This window comes from Mus caroli, unplaced genomic scaffold (genome assembly GCF_978045245.1).
Source record: "Mus caroli unplaced genomic scaffold, Mus_caroli_1 scaffold_5, whole genome shotgun sequence".
Classification (NCBI taxonomy): domain Eukaryota; kingdom Metazoa; phylum Chordata; class Mammalia; order Rodentia; family Muridae; genus Mus; species Mus caroli.
This window is the reverse complement of record NW_028227260.1, coordinates 99,246,073-99,268,865: the sequence shown is the minus strand read 5'-3', so window position 1 is coordinate 99,268,865 and position 22,793 is coordinate 99,246,073. Positions and strand designations below refer to the sequence as shown.

At 36.6% G+C, this 22,793-nt stretch overlaps 1 protein-coding gene across 2 annotated transcripts in view; it reads left to right on the top strand.

Moving 5' to 3' along the window:
• The window catches only part of Aff2 (ALF transcription elongation factor 2), a 494,279-nt gene that overhangs the window by 169,419 nt on the left and 302,067 nt on the right, over positions 1-22,793 (top strand). For both annotated transcript variants that reach the window (XM_021152989.3, XM_021152988.3), the window contains exon 3: positions 9,792-10,652. In XM_021152989.3, coding sequence (XP_021008648.1) covers positions 9,792-10,652 — 861 coding nt within the window. The remainder of the gene's footprint in view (positions 1-9,791; positions 10,653-22,793) is intronic.

Below are 22,793 nucleotides of genomic sequence, written 5' to 3'. Positions count from 1 at the left end.
CACAACATCCCCAAACTTATGGAACACAATGAAAGCATTTCGAAGAGGAAAACTCATAGCTCTGAGTGACTCCAAAAAGAAACTAGAGAGAGCACACACTAGCAGCTTGACAACACACCAAAAATCTCTAGAACAAAAGGAAGCAAATTCACCGAAGAGGAGTATTCTACAGGAAATAATCAAATTCAGGGGCAAAATTAACCAAGTGGAAACAAGAAGAACCATTCAAAGAATCAACCAAAAAATGAGCTGGTACTTTGAGAAAATCAACAAGATAGATAAACGCTTAGCCAGACTCACTAAAGGAAAGAGGGACAACATCCTAATTAACAAAATCAGAAATGAAAAGAAATCCAAAACACCATCAGATCCTTCTACAAAAGGCTATACTCAACAAAACTGGAGAACCTGGATGAAATGGTAAATTTCTAGAGAGATACCAGGTACCAAAGTTAAATCAGGATTAGATTAAGGAGTCCTAAATTCCCTAAACAGTCCTATATTCCCTAAAGAAATATAAGCAATCATTAATAGTCTCCCAACCAAAAAAAAAAAAAAAAAAAAAAAAAGCTCAGGACCAAATGGGATAAGTGCACAGTTCTATTAGACCTTCAAAGAAGATCTATTTCCAGTTCTTCACAAACTATTCCACAAAATAGAAGCAGAATGTACTCTACCCAACTGATTCTATGAAGCCAAAATTACTCTGGTACCTAAACCACATAAATACCTAACAAAGATAGAGAACTTCAGGCAAATCTCCCTTATGAATATTGGTTCAAAAATCCTCAATAAAATTCTTGCTAACCAAATCCAAGAACACATCAATATAAGTATCCATCCTGACCAATTAGGTTTCATTCCAAGGATGCAGGGATGGTTTAATATACAGAAATCCATCAATGTAATCCATTATATAAACAAACTCAAAGACAAAAACCACATGATCATCTCCTTAGATGCTGAGAAAGCATTTGACAAAATCCAGCACCCATTCATGATAAAAGTCTTGGAAAGATCAGGAATTCAAGGCCCATACCTAAACATGATAAAAGCAACCGACAGCAAACCAGTAGCCAACATCAAAGTAAATGGTAAGAACCTGAAAGTAATCCCACTAAAATCAGGGACTAGACAAGGCTACCCACTTTCTGCCTACCTATTCAGCATTGTACTTGAAGTCCTAGCCAGAGCAATTAGACAACAAAAGGAGATCAAGGGGATACAAATTGGAAAGGAAGAAGCCAAAATATCACTTTTTGCAGATGATATTATACTATAAACAAGTGACCCTAAAAATTCCACCAGAGAACTCCTAAGCCTGATAAACAGGTTCAGTGAAGTATCTGGATATAAAATTAACTCAAACAAGTCAATGGCCTTTCTCTACACAAAGGATAAACAGGCTGAGAAAGAAATTAGGGAAATAACACCCTTCTCAATAGTTAAAAATAATATAAAATACCTTGGCGTGACTAACTAAGGAAGTGAAAGATCTATATAATAAGAACTTCAAGTCTCTAAAGAAAGAAATTAAAGATCTCAGAAGATGGAAAGATCTCGCATGCTCATGGATTGGCAGGATCAATACAGTAAAAATGGCTATCTTGCCAAAAGCAATCTACAGATTCAATGCAATCCCCATCAAAATTCCAACTCAATTCTTCAACGAATTGGAAAGGGCAATCTCCAAATTCATCTGGAATAACAAAAAACCTAGGAGAGCAAAAACTCTTCTCAAGCATAAGAGAACCTCTGGTAGAATCACCATGCCTGGCCTAAAGATGTACTACAGAGCAATAAAATTAACTCAAACAAGTCAATGACCTTTCTCTACACAAAGGATAAACAGGCTGAGAAAGAAATTAGGGAAACAACACCCTTCTCAATAGTTAAAAATAATATAAAATACCTTGGCTTGACTAACTAAGGAAGTGAAAGATCTATATAATAAGAACTTCAAGTCTCTAAAGAAAGAAATTAAAGATCTCAGAAGATGGAAAGATCTCGCATGCTCATGGATTGGCAGGATCAATACAGTAAAAATGGCTATCTTGCCAAAAGCAATCTACAGATTCAATGCAATCCCCATCAAAATTCCAACTCAATTCTTCAACGAATTGGAAAGGGCAATCTCCAAATTCATGTGGAATAACAAAAAACCTAGGAGAGCAAAAACTCTTCTCAAGCATAAGAGGACCTCTGGTAGAATCACCATGCCTGGCCTAAAGATGTACTACAGAGCAATTGTGATAAAACTGCTTGTTACTGGTATAGCGAGAGACCAGTAGACTAATGGAATAGAACTGAAGACCCAGAAATGAACCCACACACCTATGGTCATTTGATCTCTGACAAGGGAGCTAAAACCATCCAGTGGAAAGAAGACAGCATTTTCAACAAATGGTGCTGGCACAACTGGTTGTTAACATGTAGAAGAATGTGAATTGATCCATTCCTATCTCCTTGTACTAAGTTCAAATCTAAGTGGATTAAGGAACTCCACATAAAACCAGAGACACTGATTCTTATAGAGGAGAAAGTGGGGAAAAGCCTTGAAGATATGTGCACAGTGGAAAAATTCCTGAATAGAACAGCTGTGGCTTGTGCTGTAAGATTGAGAGTCTACAAATGGGAACTCATAAAATTGCAAAGCTTTTGTAAGGAAAAAGACACTGGCAATAAGACAAAAAGGCCACCAAAAGATTGGGAAAGGATCTTTACCTATCCTAAATCAGATAGGGGACTAATATCCAATATATAAAGAATTCATGAAGGTGGACTCCAGAAAATCAAATAACCCCATTAAAAATTGGTCTCAGAGTTAAACAAAGAATTCTCACCTGAGAATACCAAATGGCTGAGAAGCACCTGAATAAATGTTCAGCATCCTTAATCATCAGGGAAATGGAAATCAAAACAACCCTGTGATTCCACCTCACACCAGTCAGAATGGCTAAGATCAAAGATTCAGGTGATAGCAGATTCTTTTGAGGATGTGGAGGAACAGGAACACTCCTCCATTGTTGGTGGGATTGCAAGCTTGTATAACCACTCTGGAAATCAGTCTGGCAGCTCCTCAAAAAATTGAACATAGTACTACCAGAGGATCCCGCAATACCACTCCTGGGCATATATCTAGAAGATGTCCCAATTGGTAAGAAGGACACATGCTCCACTATGTTCGTAGCAGCCTTATTTATAATAGCCAGAAGCTGGAAAGAACCCAGATGCCCCTCAACAGAGGAATGGATACAGAAAATGTGGTACATTTACACAATGGAGTACTACTCAGCTATTAAAAAAATGAATTTATGAAATTCGTAGGCAAATGGATGGACCTGGAGGGCATCATCTTGAATGAGGTAACTCAATCACAAAAGAACTCACTTGATATGTACTCACTAATAAGTGGATATTAGCCCAGAAACTTAGAATACCCAAGATATAAGATACAATTTGAGAAATACATGAAACTCAAGAAGAACGAAGACCAAAGTGTGGACACTTTGCCCCTTCTCAGAATTGGGAACAAAACACCCATGGAAGGAGCTACAGAGACAAAGTTTGGACCTGAGAGGAAAGGATAAACCATCTAGAGCCTGCCATATCCAGGGATCCATCCCACAATCAGCCTCTAAACACTTACACCATTGCATACACTAGCAAGATTTTGCTGAAAGAACCCTGATATAGCTGTCTCTTGTGATACTATGCCGGGGCCTTGCCATCATAGAAGTTGATTCTCACAGTCAGCTATTGGATGGATCACAGGGCCCCCAATGGAGAAGCTAGAGAAAGCACCCAAGGAACTAAAGGGATCTGCAACCCTATAGGTGGAACAACATTATGAACTAACCAGTACCCCGGAGCTCTTGTCTCTAGCTGCATATGTATTGGAAGATGGACTAGTCGGCTGTCAGTGGAAATAGAGGACTATTGGTCGTGCAAAGTTTATATGCCTCAGTACAGGGGAATGCCAGGGCCAAGAAGTAGGAGTGTGTGTGTGTGGGGGGGGGGGGGAGAGAGTGGGTGTGGGAGGGTATGGGGGACTTTTGGGATAGCATTGTAAATATACATGGAATAAATATCTCATTAAAAAACAATTGATGTAGACATTGTGGCACTTTTTGGTGATATAAAGATGATTCTGATTTATCTCTTGAGTTAAGACAGGAAATGCAAGCACACCTTTACTACATATACTGCATATTTTCGGGGCTTATTTAGAGAAAATATTTAATTTTCCAATAATTTTGACATCATACTGACAGATATTTGTCAGTTTAGAAATTCTCTATGTTCCAAACGTTTTAAAACTTGAGTTTTTTTTTTTTAATGTGTTAGCATGCCTTGACAACTAAGGCAAGTCTAATAGGTAAACATCAATGAAGAATCATTAAGAGTTAGACATTGATCTACCTACTGAGAAAAACAAAGGTATGTCTTCTATATACCATCAAAACAACAACAGGCTATTTACTAGCTCACTTATAAGGAAATGAGGTATAAGGTATTCGGATCCTTATGATGTGGACTCAGAGGGCGGGGTGACTTTCCATGGCAAGAGGTATTATGCTGCTCTCTGTAGTAAGAAAGGATATGCTTATTTTGTAGAAATCTGCTTCTACTAAATCCATAAAGCACAACAATCATATTTTGAGCTGGAAATTACATCTCTTTGTTTCTGCTGGTAGATTCAGATCTTTGATCATAGACAAGTATCTGTGTTTGTAGCATATAATTAGATGACTTGAGAGATAGATTGTTTCTCTGAAAATATTTCAGACTTACATCAAATTCTTGGTGGGATTTTTAAGGCAATGGATTTTCTTTGTTTTCTATTTGGGGAGTGAATAGGCATACTGACTTTGGCTGCTGTCCAAATGGCTCATTGTGTAAGTCGGTTGAAGGAAATTGCTAGATGCAAAGAGTTTACTCTTGCCTTTGCTAAAAAGTAATTTCTGCCATTAAAATGGTAAACCTAGGGAATTTTAGGGAATAAAAATGATTTCTCCCCACCTATATCTTTTAAATATGCCTTTCAAATGTGCTTCTGAAAACAGGGCAATTATTCTACTGAGAATTATATAAAATGTTAATTGTTTAATCACTACTTCAGCACCAAGGTTACATATGATGCAATGTAAAATGTTCTTGAGGAGAAGGAAACTAAAACTGACTTGTATTTATTCAACCCCTAATGATCTCCATCCCCCACAGAAATCCCCTAGCATATATTTAGCATATTTTGGTATAATCTTTGAAATTCAGATTTCTCTAACTGCCCTAATTTTTTTACAAGTGTCTTAAGAATTAACACATGGCATGAATTAAATATATTCCAATAATGAGGCCAAGGTTCCTCGTTTGATTTTCTCTCTGATTATTCCTTTTGGTGTTCTTTCCTGGCTTTTCTTCTTGCTTCTGTCTATGCTCCAAATGTTTTATTTGAGCCCAATCTTCTCATTCCATTTTCCCTTCCCTTGGTGATATCATCCATTTCTAATACATCACACTTTATCCTTCCTTGTATTTTCCCATTCTAATATTGTATCCCTTATTCTTCCTCATATTTTCCCATCTTCATATACAAAGACAATAGAGTCATATATCCTTAGGTAGAGACTAATACCTGAGATTTGAATAAGAAGTATACCACCTGTATAACCTGAGCAGAAAATACCAAGGGCATATGAAGTACTTTCAATGTTGGACATTTATCTTTCATGGACCATGCTGCTTTCTACTTTTGTGCATGGAGAGCATGCTTATGGCTTCTATGGCATAAAGACCACATAAAATGTGGTCTTCTGTAACTAATGGTCCATTGCCAAATGACACCTAGGATAATGATAGCTTTTGCTCTTTGTAATGTATGGGTCCATAATAGTACTACCTAGGCATAGTGAAATCTTTTGATTTTCTGAATTACACAACTTGTTTTGATAGCCTATTTGGATGTAAAGGGAATCATAAAAGGTAATTTTGAGAATTAGCAACTGAAATCATCAGATTTATTTCCATGTATATAGCTACCGTTCATATTTTAAGTCATAAAAGACTTGCTTCATCGTTACAAAAATATAAGCATGAGCTTAATTATTTTATAAAATAACAACCTGACATTTTTTGAGATTAGCATATCCTACAAGGATATGATAGAGATGGGCTGTTGATTATCCAAAGATAGATATTTGGTTGACTCTTTTACTCTTACACATTAGGCTAACATTGTTTTGAAAAGATAACTTTGTTTTGATTTACTTAAGCAACATTTAAACTCCTGAAGAAAATTCTAACTCACTGGAAAGACACAGGAGACCTTGAGTCACTGTTGATGAACAATGCAGCATTTCAAAGTAAATGAGCATGAATCATCAATGTGTAAACACATTCGCCCCCAGAATGAGTAGGCAGACACCAGTAATTTATACAGTTCTCTGATGAAAAGGAATTAGACCCATGTTAGTCATAAGTTAGCTCAATTAGTTGTTGTTTAATCCATTGCCTTGTTTAAAGTTTGTGTAGTGAGGACAGCATAGTTTAACTGATTTCTCTATCAAGCAGGCATAGCATTTTATGGTATAATATATTGCAAAGATTGATATGTCACACAAGTCAAACATTCCTTGTAATCAAACTACCAGTAAGAAAATAGCTTTAATTATAATGTACAATGTATCAGTCTATCTCATGGAACCCACAATTAGTGGGGTTTTCTGTTTTTGTGTTTCTTTTGTTGTTATTTTGTAGAATTACTCATGGATGGGTGTCTGGGTCCATTTCTCTCAGTTCTAGTGGTACAGACCCCTCCAGATTCCATGCTGCCTCAGTCTCTGTTATTTCATATGAGCTTCGATCATGTTGGTTTAAAGGGCTGTGTGTCCATGGTATCCTCCATTCCCTCTTGTTCTTCCACTCTTTCCACCTCCACTTCTGATGGAGCCCTAAGATGATGAATTTGATTGAGATATCCCTTTAAAGTTAAATGTTCCAAAGTTTCTCATTCTCTGCGTAAAACCTGACCATGAACATCATTATTTGTCCTCCTCTTCTGTAAGAGAAAGCTTCTCTGATAATGGTTGGGCAGGGCACTGATTTATAAGTGTGTGGAATGTCATTTGGAGTAATTAAATTGATACTATTTAAAAAACAGAAGTATTTAGTTGTATCTAGTCTTAGGTTCTTTGTTACTCCAGCAGGATCAGGTACTGGTTTCTCTCCTGGAGTAAGCCTTCAATCAAATTGCACATTGTTTAGTTATCTTGCAATGAGGACACCATTGTAGATTTAAGGGTTTTTGTGTCTGTGTTGGTGTTTATGCCTCCACTTTGGTAGTATGAAGTACTCTTTCCTATACCAAGGATGCTAGCTCTTAAAGGTAAAGGCTTTATGTATGCAACAGCTCAACTTCCAAGTTCAGTGAGTCTTTTAGATCATATTTTCAGTAATGTCAACTTGCCATCAGTTTGAGGAGAGCTCCATAGAGTCTTGGCAATAGCCTGGATTGTTTGGGGGTTTCTATGGGACTCCTTTGTCCAACAACTCAATTATATATACCTCAATCCCAATCCTGACAGCTTTATTTGGTAAGAAGCAATGCCCCGTGGTTCCCTGTTACCCCCACCAATTAGTGATTTCATTTAGGTCTCCTTCATATATGTATATTTTAGGAAGCTTCTATTATATTAGGTTTCTATACTATCCTTAAAATGGCCCTTAGTTTTAGCTATTTTCCATGTATTCCCTTCCTTGTGTCCCTCCTTCATCTCTGCTTCTCTCTAATTGATTCTCCCATTCCACTCTCTATCCTCATTCATACATAACTTTCTCTTCTGTTTCCCTTTCTTAGGAAGATCTATCTGTCATTCCCAGTCCCTTACTCTACACCTAACCACTTTGTTCATATGCATTGTAGCAGGGTTATCACTGAATTAATATTCACATACAAGTGAATACATACCATGTGTGTCTGGGTTACCTTACTCAGAGTGATTTTTTTCTAATCCCATCCATATACTTGTTAATTTCATGATTTCTTTTTTTTTAATCATCTGACTAATACTACAATGTTTGAATGCACCACACTTTTTAAAATCCATTCTTCTGTTGTGACATCTACATTGTTTCAAATTTCTGGCTCTTATGAAAAGAACAGGATGTTTGGACAAGTGTCTCTATAGTAGGATAAAGCTTCCTTTGCTTAAATGACCAAGAGTTGTATAGCTGGATCTTGAAGTATATACATTTCCATTTTCTTGAGAAACTACAACACCAATTTATATAATGACTGTACAAGTTTACACACCTACCAGGCATAAATGATAATTCCCCTTACCTTACATATTCACCACAATGAGCTGTCACTTGTGATTTTGATCTTAGCCATTTGGACATTTTAAAATGAAATTTCAAAGTAGTTTGACATTTGTGTTTCCTAAGTGGCTAAGGATGTTGAACCCATATTTACGTGTTTTTCCACTACTTGAGTTTCCTTTTTTGATAATTCTATTTAGATCTATACCCCATTTTAAAAATAAATTATTTATTTATTTATATTTCAAATGGTGTCCCCTACTAGGCCCACTCCCAAAGTCCCCCCACCCCACCCCTCTTTCCCTTTGTTTCTGGTATTATAGAGCAACAGTGTACTCCATTTTGAATTGAATTGCTTTCTTTATAGTTTTTTATTTGTTGTTCTTTATTATATTTTGGTTAGTAGTCCTCTTGCAGGTATATAGTTGTAAAAACCTTCTCCCATTCTGTAGGCTACTGTTTTATCTGAATGACTGTATAATGTTCAGTTTCACAAGGTCCCATTTATTGATTGTTGATCTTAGAACCTGTGCTAATGGTGTTCTGCTTAGAATGTCTTCTGCTGTGGCAATGAATTTAAGGCTACTTCCAAAGTTTTCTCTTTTTCCCTTTTTTTTTATTAGAATAATTTCTTCATTTACATTTCAACCCCAAATCTCCCTATACTCTCCCCCGCCCTGCTCCCCAACTCACTCACTCCTGCTTCCTGGCCCTGGCATTCCCCTGTACTGAGGCATATGATCTTAGCAATATCAAGGGCCAACTTTCTCTTCTATCAGGATCAGTGTATCTGGTTTAATGTTGAGGTCTTTGATCCACATAGACTTGAGTTTTTTTTTTTTTTTGCAGGGTGACAAATATGAATCTAATAGGATTCTTTAACATGCAGACATAGAATCTGACTAGCACTATTAGTTGAAGATGATGTCTTTTTATCTTATGTATATTTCTGGCTCCTTTATTAAAAATATCAAGTATCCATCAGTGTGGATTTATGTCTGTGTCTTCAATCAAATTAAATTGATTAATGTGTCTGTTTTTGTAGCAATGCCATTCTACAACCTTGAAATTGGGGGTGGTGATACTTCTTCTAGAAGTTCTTTTATTATTCAGTATGGCTTGGGGTTATCTTGGTGTGTGTGTGTGTGTGTGTGTGTGTCTGCACGCACGTGTGTGTGCTTATGTATGTATGTATGTATGTATGTATGTAAGTATGTGTGTGTCTCCATATGAAAGGGAAAACTGTTCATTGAAGATCTGTGAGAAATTCTATTGGGATCCAAATTTCTTTTCAATGTAAGATTTATGTTTTCCTCATTTAGCACACAAAGTATGAAATTACATGACAGTCTGGTGATTTTAAAAAGCTTTCTTTATTGGTCTATCTAAGGCATCTATTTGAAGTGTTAATGTTAGGAAGCAGACATCTATTAATTTTATCTCCTCCCACCCCCATCTTTTTGTTACTTTAGACAAACAAAGGGGACGCCCTTGCCAACCGAGTCCAGAACACTCTTGGAAGTTATGATGAAATGAAGGATCTGATATCTAACCATTCCAGCCAGAATCATCTGGTGGGCATCCCAAAGAATTCTGCATCCCAAACTCCCATCAGCAAAAGTGAAGCAAGCTTTTATCCAGAACAAAAAAATCGAATGATCCCATCTCACCAGGAGACTACCCACTCCTCAACACAGATGCCTCCACCTTCAGTCGTAATACTGAATTCCACTCTAATACACAGCAACAGAAAATCAAAATCTGAGTGGCCACGAGATAGTCATAACACTAGCCCTGCACAAGCAAGCCAGACCAGCAGTCAACCAAACAAGATGCAGACATCCACACAAGACCCACCTCAAACTAGACTGGAAGACTTCTTTGTCTACCCGGCTGAGCAACCCCAAATTGGTACAGTTGAAAAATCTAACCCATCTGCAAAGGAAGAAAATAACCCTAATTCAGGTGGAGAAGATGCTTTCAAAGAAATTTTTCAGTCTAATTCACCAGAAGAATCTGAATTTACAGTGCAGGCTCCTGGGTCTCCCCTAGTTGCCTCATCTTTATTAGCTCCCAGCAGTGGCCTTTCAGTCCCAACATTCCCACCAGGGCTTTACTGCAAAACAAGCATGGGACAACAAAAGCCAACTGCATATGTAAGGCCCATGGATGGGCAGGACCAGGCAACTGACATCTCTCCAACACTGAAGCCTTCCATTGAATTTGAGAACAGTTTTGGAAACCTCTCCTTTGGATCACTATTGGATGGGAAACCCAGTGCAGTCAGTTCAAAGACTAAACTGCCAAAGTTCACAATCCTGCAAACAAGTGAAGTAAGTAATTTTTAAAGTTTTTTTTTTTTTTTATTTCATAGTTGGATTTTCTATTCTCTCTTGTCAACTACTTGCAACCTATTCGCTTTTCTTACTTGGTTGTGTGCATGGATGTCTTCAAGTTGAGTTTGATACTTAATATATGGTAACTTGTGATCCAATTAAGTAACACACTGTAAGTTTAGTTAAGCCTCCATAATTTGTAATGATAAAATGCATGATTGGGTTGAGTGAATGAAATAGGGTAGTTATAGAATGATTTTAGGAAATTAACCTTTAATAAAATTATGCAGAACATAAAAGTATTTTCTAGAATGAATGCCTTACTTTTTTCCTTTGAAACAGGAACTCACATAGCCAAGGCTGGCATCAAATTCACAAAGAAAAGAAAAATGATCTTAAACTCCTAATCCTTCCACCTCTTCCTCCCATGTGCTCCAAATACACACCACACACACCACAATCCTCAGGGCCTAGCACTATGAGGCATTTAAAACACTTCTTTCATGAACTCTTGCAAGTCTGTTTAGAGGGGTATTATTTGGCAAGGTACTGATATTACCTTCTTATGCCCCAGTCTTCTTTTGGATGCCACGTTCTTTCATAGATGCCCCCAAAGCCCTTTTTAAAATTACCTCTATCCTTGCTGTATGTTTAACCAAGTCTCACTGTGGTTAAAATGACTAATACTTTGTCTAACTCAAGAAACATTGCCTATAAGTGAGAAGTCCAATGGGACCATAGCCTCTTACGAACAAACAGGTAATGACTATGACAGTCCTTATGGATCCTGAGTGGAGGATGTATGTAAGGCTGCTCCTGAGATGACCTCATGTAAACAGCTGCCCACTGCCATTTCAAGCATATAGTTTCTAAGAAGCCACAACTTTTGGGTTAGATTTCTGTAACTGGTCACTAGAAGCTTGAAAAAACACAGGGGAAACCATATTAACATTCATTTATTTATTTATTTATTTATTTATTTATTTATTTATTTATTTATTTATGTATTTATGTATTTATTTATTTATAAATAATTAGGTATTCTCCTCATTTACATTTCCAATGCTATCCCAAAAGTCCCCCATACCCTCCCCCCCCCGACTCCCCTACCCACCCACTCCCACTTTTTGGCCCTGGCGTTCCCCTGTACTGGGGCATATAAAGTTTGCATGTCCAATTAACATTCTTAATCATTGAGAGTTATAAGGTAGCGGCCTGAATTGTTAGAGTTTACAAGACAGTGCTGGGTAAATTACTGAAGCATGAGCTAATAAGCTCATACATCATACTTTAGCTTTTCATCTTTCCTTCATTCTCTGTATATATCTTGATGATGACTTTGGTGAATTGTACAAATACAAGAAAAGAGAGGCCTAGGGCATATGATTGCATTTTGTGAATCTGTGTTTTGATATTGTCTCATACTGAGGTGATTTTATTTTCGTATTATTCATGAAGTCTTGTCCAGGTTGCACTTACATATCTCTCTGATCTGTCACCACTTCTCTACACCCAATGCCTTTTTCTGGGGATTGCTGGTACCTCTCCAAACAGAATCCCTCCCTTCTATCTTACATCTCTTCCAAACAGTCCTCTCTTTATGCAAGTCAGTCCCTTCTTTTGATTCTTCAATACTTTGTCATTACTATAAAAAAAAAAAAGTCCAGTGTTCTTAGTTCCATATCTAAATTTCTTCACACTGTGACTTGACTTTTTCTCTCTGGTACAAAGGGAAGTGTTTGGTAGAAAATATGTTCTACCTAATTGTATTTTTTTCCTGCCTGTTTCTTACTCTTTTCTATTGTTATGTACTCATTAAGGAATCTTAATCTTAATTTCTTAAGCATGTCTTAATATTGAGTTTTAATATAAAAGAACTAAATATGGACATGCTTTGAAAGAAGAGAACAATAATACGGAATTGAAATATCCTTTGAACCCTACCTTGTCTTAGTATCTACTACTGTTCTCTCCTTACACTGCAGTGGCACTATTCAGGACTGACCTACAAGTAGTACTGCTCCATAAAGCAGTCTGCTAGGCTGTTCCATAACTCATTAACAGAGTGTCAGGTCACCCACCCAGTGGTATCCATTCTATTGTAAGCCTCACTCTTATAATTAACAAAATAGCTGACCCAGGCACAGAAATAACTTCATGGTTTTTCCTCAATGCTGCAACACACTGAACAAGAGGTATATTTTCTGAGTGAGCTGGCATCATCTCTGGATATGATTGTTCAAGGAGCAGCCATGTGTATGCAGCCTTAGTGATGGTTCAAGTTGACTCTGGTTGAGCTTTCTCTATAAAAATGGGTCAGCTGTAATAAAGTCATAATAAGGGATCAGTGAAAAGAGTGTGATTTTAATATAGAGGTCTCGAAGGATTTCAAATGGGTAAAGAGTGAAGTTTAGGGCCCTAAAATCAAGGAAATAGACAGAATTGAGGGGCAATGTGAACCAAAATTAGGAGGAAAGAAATTGAGATCTTAGAGAGCCCAACAGAGAACATGGGAGGCTATAAATTGGAATATGCATATAGACAGGATATAACATTGTGGAGCTTTGAACCTAATGGAATTTATGGGGCTGGAACTGATGAATTCTGAAAATTTACCCTATTAACTCTTTTTTTTAAATTTTTAATATTTTTTATTACGTATTTTCCTCAATTACATGGACTTTTCAAAAGCATTTAGCTTCAGAATTCAGCTCCAGCTCAAGTCGCCAAGAATTTCAGTCACTGGGTTCTGGATCCCTAGTCAGTACAGCTATCTTTGATGGGTTGCAGTATTACGTTGAATTATTACTAACTCTTATCTACACAGCTATTTCAGTATTTGTCTAAGCATTTGTAGTCCTTTCCCTGACTTTAGTGACCAGTGCTGACATACATTAGTGAAGTTTATTTGGCCTGGTTAAGGAACAGGGAAAATTAAATGATAGTATTCATCCCACTCAAACTGAGAGATACACAAATAATCAGATATGAATCTTTACAAACGCACAAATTTAATTTTTTAAAAAACCTGATATGCATGTGTGTGTGTGTGTGTGTGTGTGTGTATGTGTGTGTGTGTGCTTGTGCACCCATGTTAATTTAGGTCTATAATTATTAGGAAAAATTATTTCTGGTTTATAAAACCTTTCTTCACTTCTTAAAATTTCTACACTACATTAAGAAGACCAAATGTACAACCAACTTTATGGCAAAAGGTCAGCTGTCCAATTGGGACTTAACATTTACACAAATAATAAAAACACCATGCTAAAAATTTATTAACATTTTATGCCCCCAAAGAAGAGTAATGTATTATATAGTTGAGTACAGAAAAACTTTCTAGAAAATGTGTCTGAAAACAGTAAAAGCTTAATTTATACGCAATAGAAACTGAAAGCTGATTGCAAATTATGTTTTCTTAAAAATGGAATTGCTAATAAATAGATATTTATACATGATTCTGTTACAAATGTTTATTTTATTGTATTTTCCTTTTTATTTTACATTTTGCATTATGATGAAAATATGCTCATGTGGATACCTTCGTAATTTTTTGCAATGTCAATTTCTTTATTTTTATTTCTATTTTTTATTAGATATTTTCTTTATTTACATTTCAAAAGCTATCCCTAAAGTTCCCTATACCCGCCACCCCAGTCCTGCTCCCCTACCCACCCACTCCCACTTCTTGGCCCTGGCTTTCCCCTGTACTGGGGCATATATTTTGCAAGACCAAGGGGTCTCTCTTCCAAATGATGGCCAACTAAGCCATCTTCTGCTACATATGCAGCTAGAGACATGAGCTCTGAGGGTACTGGTTAGTTCATATTGTTGTTCCACCTATAGGGTTGCAGATCCCTTCAGCTCCTTGGGTACTTTCTCTAGCTTCTCCATTGGGGGCCCTGTGTTCCATCCTATAGATGACTGTGAACATCCACTTCTGTATTTGCCAGGCACTGTCATAGCCTCACACAAGACAGCTATATCAGGGTCCCTTCAGCAAAATCTTGCTGGCATATGCAATAGTGTCTGGGTTTGGTGGCTGATTATGGGATGGATCCCCGGGTGGGGTAGTCTCTGGATGGTCTATCCTTTCGTCTTAGCTCCATACTTTGTCTCTGTAACTCCTTCCATGGGTATTTTGTTCCCTATTCCAAGAAAGAATGAAGTATCCACACATTGGTCTTCCTTCTTCTTGATTTTCTTGTGTTTTGCAAATTGTTTCTTGGGTATTCTAAGTTTCTGGGCTAATATCCACTTATCAGTGAGTGCATATCAAGTGAGTTTACAAATGAGATATCTGGTATGACATGCTAAGTGTCTCAAATAACATTTGAGAGTATAGCACTAACAGAGAGTAACATCATCCTAATTTGCTTCACACACTTCTGTGCACTGTGATTAAGGTCACTGAAAGCTCCAGTTGGCTAACAACTCAGAGCTTTGGACAGAAGTTTAATGGGACTGATATATTTTAATGACTGTGTAGTTTTTTTCACCTCGCTGTAAAATTTTGTTCACATTCATGATTCTGCCTCTTCCTGTTCAGTGAGAATTGTAATAATATTGATTTTTAGTTACCATGATATTAATGGTAAAGTTTTATCCCTTCTGTGAGTATTATCAAGAATACTGGGATCTCGCCAATGACAGTTTAGATATGTCTGCAATACACATCTGGATTGTATCACATGACTATTGTCTATTCTTAGGGAAGTAAATAAGGATTGAGACTCAGCTTTAAGTGGCTTAATATAAATCTTACAAGAACAGAATAGGGACACTCTATATGGCTTTACACATTCAAGATGTGAAAAACTTTTCAACATTAACATGTGTGCACAGATGTGTAGAAAACAGAATGTTTTTTCCTCATACATGTGTGCTTGTTGTTTTATGTTTTTGGATGAAACATTCTAACTTGTTCATTCTTAGCGGAATTTACAGTCATTTCCCCAAACACATCATTTCATGTTTTGCCTAATTTTAGTGTTTGCTGAAGCTAAATGAAGCCAGTAAAGCAGAGCACCTGAACAAGATATTAAAGAATAGCCTGCTTTTCTTGTGAGAACATTGACACAGAGAGAGGAGTCATTTAGTATTGCTGTGTTTCAGTAATGAGGAAAGGGGTTCTGAGGTGAGAAGGCTGACACAAATTCCTAAAATAATTGGACGGCTTTATAAGGCATTGGAATATGGGAATATCTAGACAAAGTTTCACAGAGAATGATTGAAAGATTTTGAACTTGGTCTTGAATGCTAAATCAAATTATAAATCTGGATGTCACATCATATACATTCATATCATTAATAGAGGGAATGACATATACAAAACTGGAAGATAATAAAAATGCTAAACATTCTGGAGAAAGACATGTTTGTCTACAACTAAAGGTTTGGAGGAGATAGAGCTAAACAACAATAACAACAACAATAAACAATAATAATATTTACCTTGAATGTATAGGCAGTGTGGCAACCAGGCACAATAAAATTATACACTAGATACTTCAGATTCTCTGACTTAATGGATAATCAGGGAACTCTTAAAAGCCAAATTGAGCCTTTTTATTTGTTGTCCAATATAATATTGTAATCCTTGATAATATATATATATATATATATATATATATACACACACACATATATATATATGTGTGTGTGTGTGTGTGTGTATATACCACCAACAAAAATAAACACTGTAGGTAGTATTATGTATTTGTGTATACACATAAACACATATAGATATATGTAGCAATGATAACGCAAAAGACACTATCAGTTTTGAGTAAAGGCCATGGGATGAGTTTGGAGGAGGAAAGGGAAGGAGGAAAGTGATGTAAGTCTATTTAATTTATGATGTATTTTACAATTCCACCAGGAAGTTCTGAGTCACCTGTGTTTGTTCTCCACTTCCTTATAAGAAAGAAAATCACATTTATTCTTTTCTTTTTTTTATGTTCTTTGTTTATTGGGTATTTATTTCATTTACATTTCCAATGCTATCCCAAAAGTCCCCTACATGCTCCCCCACCCACTCCCCCACCCACCCACTCCCACTTCTTGGCCCTGGCATTCCCCTGTACTGGGGCATATAAAGTTTGCATGACCAATGGACCTCTCTTTCCACTGATGGCTGACTAGATCATCTTCTGCTACATATGCAGCTAGAGACACGAGCTCCAGGGGTACTGGTTAGTTGATACTGTTGTTCCACCTATAGAGTTTCTTCTTTTCTAAACTGCAACGTTTCCTCTGTAAGATGTCTCAAAGCTCTTGACAAGAAAAAGTGTGTATGCCCGCTGCTCATTCATTTTGTCCTTCATTTGGCCATTAGAACTAATCAAACAGTGGTATGTAGAAACACTGGCATTAACACCATTTTGCTTTCCTGATTTTTCTCTTTCTTGTTTCTCCAAGTCCCACTGTTTTCTCATATGCAACATTTTCTTTGGAATATAGCCGGCAGCCTCCTGAGAAACTGTTAGCCATATCAGCCTTTCATTTCTCCAAGTTACATGACTGTTACTTTCTCTTTTTTTTTAATATTTGTATTACGTATTTTCCTCAATTACATTTCCAATGCTATCCCCAAAGTCTCCCATACTCCCCCCCATTTCCCTACCCACCCATTCCCACTTTTTGGCCCTGGTGTTCCCTTGTACTGGGGCATATAAAGTTTGCATGTCCAATGGGCCTCTCTTTCCAGTGATGGCCACCTAGGCCATCTTTTGATACATATGCAGCTAGACTGTTACTTTCTATACATTACTCTTGGTGTTATTTGTTTTTATCTGTTGTCATTGCTAGTATTTGTGTGTGTGATTGAAAATAAGTCAAAAATTACTTAATCCTCATTCTGTAATACAACTTCAAGTGTGTTTTACAAATGTAAGTGATCACCATTGCTAATGATAAAACTTAATACATGACAATTTATTCAGTTTAGTGATTCCTCATGAGACAACTGAAAGCAAATATTTCTATGAGGGAATATGTGATACAGTCACAAAGCATGACTTCAATGATTTATGGTGGCATATGGGATCTACTGAATTGTCTTGGTTTTTGAATTTGAGAGTGCTTTTTACCTTTCTGGACCTCCTGTCACACAAGATTACACTGGTTCCTTGGTGAATTCAACTCATCTCTAGATCACTGAAAGTACATTCCTCTTTGTCAGGTAAGCCTACCTCAATTTTGTTTGTAAAGTAAGATTAGCCAGTCCTTTCCAGTTTTCCAAGGTTATCCACATGGGGACAGAATGAGGCCATGTCGCCCTTTATACTCCTCATTACCACCTTTTACAATAATCTAGGAGTAACTGACACTAGGCAAATATGAGAAAACTGAGTATATTTTGGTAATCATTTGAAATTAATCCTAGAGCATTATTAAATTTCAACTTTTTAATAATAGGTATATTCTGTATTTCATCCAAAAGCAATAAGCTGTGGAATCATCAAAGCCTTGTATTCCTTTTGTTAATATTCACTAAAAAAATGGCAGATAGAAAATATCTATTTTCATCCAAGAAAATATTTGTACAGGTTCAGTATACAGTGACATGATAAATCTTTGTAATGTGTGTTCCAAATCATCCTGTTATCACTGGATACATTGATTAGTTCAGTACTTTCTGAGACAGCCATAAAAAAGGGTACCATCATTCTGTGTTAAAGAATAAGAAAAATTGGTAGGTAGATAACCATATTGATCCCACTAAAAGAGTAAATACAAAGGGCTCTAGATATGAGTTATAAAATTTTTATGGGTGCTATGAGTCTGTTTACTATTTATAATTACTATGAAAGCAAATAATCTTTAATTAACCAATATTTTAAAAAGGAGTAGGGTTTTTTGTCTTTTGTTTATTAGATATTTTCTTTATTTACATTTCAAATTCTATCCCGAAAGTTCCCTAAACACTTCCCTAGTGCTGCTCCCCTACCTATCCACTTCCACTTCTTGGCCCTGGTGTTTCCTTGTACTGGGGCATATAAAGTTTGCAATACCAAAGGGCCTCTCTTCCCAATGATGGACAACTAGGCCATCTTCTGCTACATATGCAGCTAGAGACATGAGCTCTGGGAGTACTGGTTAGTTCATATTGTTGTTCCCCCTATAGGATTGCAGACCCCTTCAGCTCCTTGGGTACTTTCTCTAGCTTCTCCATTGGGGGCCCTGTGCTCCATCCTATAGATGACTGTGAGCATCTACTTCTGTATTTGCCAGGCACTGGCAAAGCCTCGCAGGAGACAGCTATATAAGGGTCCTTTCAGCAAAATCTTGCTGGCATATGCAATAGTGTCTGGGTTTGGTGGCTGATTATGGGATGGATCCCCGGGTGGGGCAGTCTCTGGATGGTCCATCCTTTCATCTTAGCTCCAAACTTTGTCTCTGTAATTCCTTTTATGGGTATTTTGTTCCTTATTCTAAGGAGGAATGAAGTATCCACACATTGGTCTTCCCTCTTCTTCATTTTCTTGTGTTTTGCAAATTGTATCTTGGGTATTCTAAGTTTCTGGGCTAGTATCCACTTATCAGTGAGTGTATGTCTAATGACTTCTTTTGTGATTGGGTTACCTCACTAAGGATGATATCCTCCAGATACATCCATTTGCCCAAGAATTTCATAAATTCATTGTTTTTAATAGCTGAGTAGTACTCCATTGTGTAAATGTACCACATTTTCTTTATCCATTCCTCTGTTGAGGGACATCTGGGTTCTTTCCAGCTTCTGGCTATTATAAATAAATCTGCTATGAACATAGTGGAGCATGTGTCCTTATTTCCAGTTGGAACATCTTCTGGGTATATGCCCAGGAGAGGTATTGCTGGATCTTCCACTATGTAAAATTTTCTGAGAAACCTCCAAACTGACTTCCAGACTGGTTGTACAAGCTTGCAATCCCACCAGCAATGGAGGAGTGTTCCTCTTTCTCCACATCCTCGCCATCATCTGCTGTCACCTGAACTTTTGAACTTAGCCATTCTGACTGGTGTGATGTGGAATCTCAAGGTTGTTTTGATTTGCATTTCCCTGATGACTAAGGAGTAGTTTTGACTACCAAATTGAGTTTATAATATGGGTAACAATGCCTATTCCTTGTAATATAATGTCTCATCTTCTTTTACTCCTAACAGGACCTAAAATTATCATTATTCACTTTTCACGTAGGAAAAACCAAGTCTCCAAGCAACTAAGTTTCATTTTCTAATGACAATGGACCCGAAATCTAGGTACAAAGTTCCATGTCTTTGATTTAGTAGAAGGTATAGTAATGTACACACATTGGTTACTTTTCTAAAACTATCTTCTTTGTTACACATATGGGGCACGGAGAGAATGAGCTTAATTCAGGCTAACTGAAAATTCCCTGGGGTTTATATTTCAAAAGTCTGGAATTGAACATACAAAAAGAGCAGTTTTTCTCATGAAAACAGGTTACAATCACATGTTTTTCATTTATAAATATGTTAAGAAGCTGTGCTTTTGCCATAATCTTAAATGAGTAACATATGACACAACTTGTTAGAGGACATGTTTTGGTTCATAGGGTTTCAGAGGTTCTGCCACTTTGGTGGGATAACTTTAACAGTATGTCTAAATAGCACATCTAACAACCAAGAGTTTTGTGGCCCAAATCCCAACATTATTATGATAAATCTAGGTACATATGAAGGACTAGTAAAATTTGAACCCAAGTACAAGCAATTTGAGGGGATAATATTTCTCTCAAATGCTTGAGCTCCTCAAATATATTATATGTGGGTGATAAATGTACTTAGTTAGGAATAGGTAGAGTCACTGATTTGTTTTTACAAATAATAAATAGAGAAATCGCACAGTAAAAAGGAATGCTGGAAAGTGATGAGCTGTCTACTTCATAAAATACCTGTGTGAATAAGAATACCTATGCTCTTAGGTGGTCTAGAATGAAAGAGTGGTAGGAAAAAAAGACCTTCTTTGCTAATGGCTTTAAGGATGAAGGGAAGTTGAAGTAAGGCTTTTGAGTAATGCATGTGTTGATGGAAAAAGTGTATCTTAGCCACCTGAAATGAACTGCATAAAGACCCAGCTTCCTGTGATATAAAGGCACCATAGCAGCTCACTTTTCAAATGGGGGTCATAATGGAATTTTAAAAGTATTGCAATTTTATTGAAAAGGTCAGTATTGGCTGCCATATCACATAGTTTCAGGGATCACTGTTCAGATGGAATAGCTTGTGAGTAATAAGTTCTGGAGCTGGGTAAAAAAGTGGCACTGTCTTGATAGTACAACTGTCCTTTGATCTTTTTGTCTGTATTCATCCAGGACTTCATATATGGTTATTCAAGTGATTTTCTTTTTCCTTTTCTTTTTCTTTCTTTTTTTCTTTCTTTCTTTCTTTCTTTCTTTCTTTCTTTCTTTCTTTCTTTCTTTCTTTCTTTCTTTCTTTCTTTTTTTTTTTTTTGTCTGAGCAGCCCTAACAGTCTACCCAAGAAACTGACAATAATGTTCTCCTTCAAATTAAGGCATCCAAATGGTCTTTCTGTAGTTATGATTGTTTATTGGAATAAATGCAGCGTTCAGATTCTTGTTAAGACAGAAAAACCTAATTTCCCTTCTCACTCAAGGTTAACAGGTAAAATGGATTCACAGTACTGACTTTAGTCTGAGTCCACAATGTATCTTGGATATGTGTAGATTAAAATAGTCTTTTGAATAATATGGAAAATTTTGTCCAAGATCAAACATAGAGTATAATGGCACATTTCAAATTTTCAGTTGGATTCTTATCCCATGAATTATGTGCACTTGTAGGAAGACTACTTAAACAACTGTTTTATAAAACCCTACATTTCTTTTATGCTTTATTGTTTTTCATCCACTCAAGAAACATTTATTAAGTGCCTATTGTTTTAGATACTATGCTAGGAAATAGAATCCTGGCTTTATAACGTCTCTTTTTTTGTTTTTTGTTTTTTGTTTTTTGTTTTTTGTTTTTTGTTTTTTTTTTTTTTTTTTGGTTTTTCGAGACAGGGTTTCTCTGTGTAGCCTTGGCTGTCCTGGCACTCACTTTGTAGACCAGGCTGGCCTCGAACTCAGAAATCTGCCTGCCTCTGCCTCCCGAGTTCTGGGATTAAAGGCGTGCGCCACCACGCCCGGCATAACGTCTCTTTGTTGATAGTTTAAATTCAAAAACATAGCAACAAGATGGCAAAAAAAAAATACATAGGAAATTTGGAAAAGAGGGTTTTTAATCTTCTGAGGGAGCAGAGAGAGTGTCTAAGAATTTCTGGGGTATTTCGGAAGGCTTTTCCAAATAACATCTATGCTAGGTCTTGGGTAAAGTAACATTGTGACATTTTCATGATCCAAACTCAGAACAATTTAAAAGTGGGCTTGATGATGCTGGAAACTCATAATATGAAGTAATTTTAGAAGAGTTCTGAGGAGAAATAGCTGGAAAAATCAAGAGTACTGTGCCAGTTCTTGGTAATAAGGCAAATTTTTAATCCATTTGAAGATATCAAATTGAAGCTTGGTGAGTGATGACTTTAGAAAAGTCATGTTAGGAAGAAAATGGCAAGAGAATGGGAGGAAGAATGTCAGAAGCCTCTTAAGGCTGCTAAGACTAGAAACAGATCAGTCAATAAGCTGTTGCAATATGCTAGGAAAGAATGTTAGCAATTTGAACTGGGACCATTTCTGAGGTAGACTTTTAAGGTTGATTCAATAGGATCAAGTAGCCAATTAGGTAGGCTATTAAGAGCAAGCTAGAAGAGAGATATAAAAGGATGTTGAGGTTGTACAAGGTAATAGTACCATTACACAAGATTTCTTTCTTTATATTCAGATCTTCAAAAAGCAGGTAAGTTTTCATTGTTATCTTTTTTATTACCATACCATCATGATGTCATAGGTATTAATATTGTTATATAAATGGTTACATGGTACTTCTTGTGTAAAGCTATGTGCAAATTAACTTGATTATTTTTATGCATCCATGAAGGATTTATTACCCACAAATGACAGTTTTTATTGGACCATGAGAAACTAATAACTCATCTCAGGAGAATTTTATAGGAGTTTACAAACATAAGAAATTATATTGAATAATTTCAGAAAAAAAGAAAACCATGACCATGAA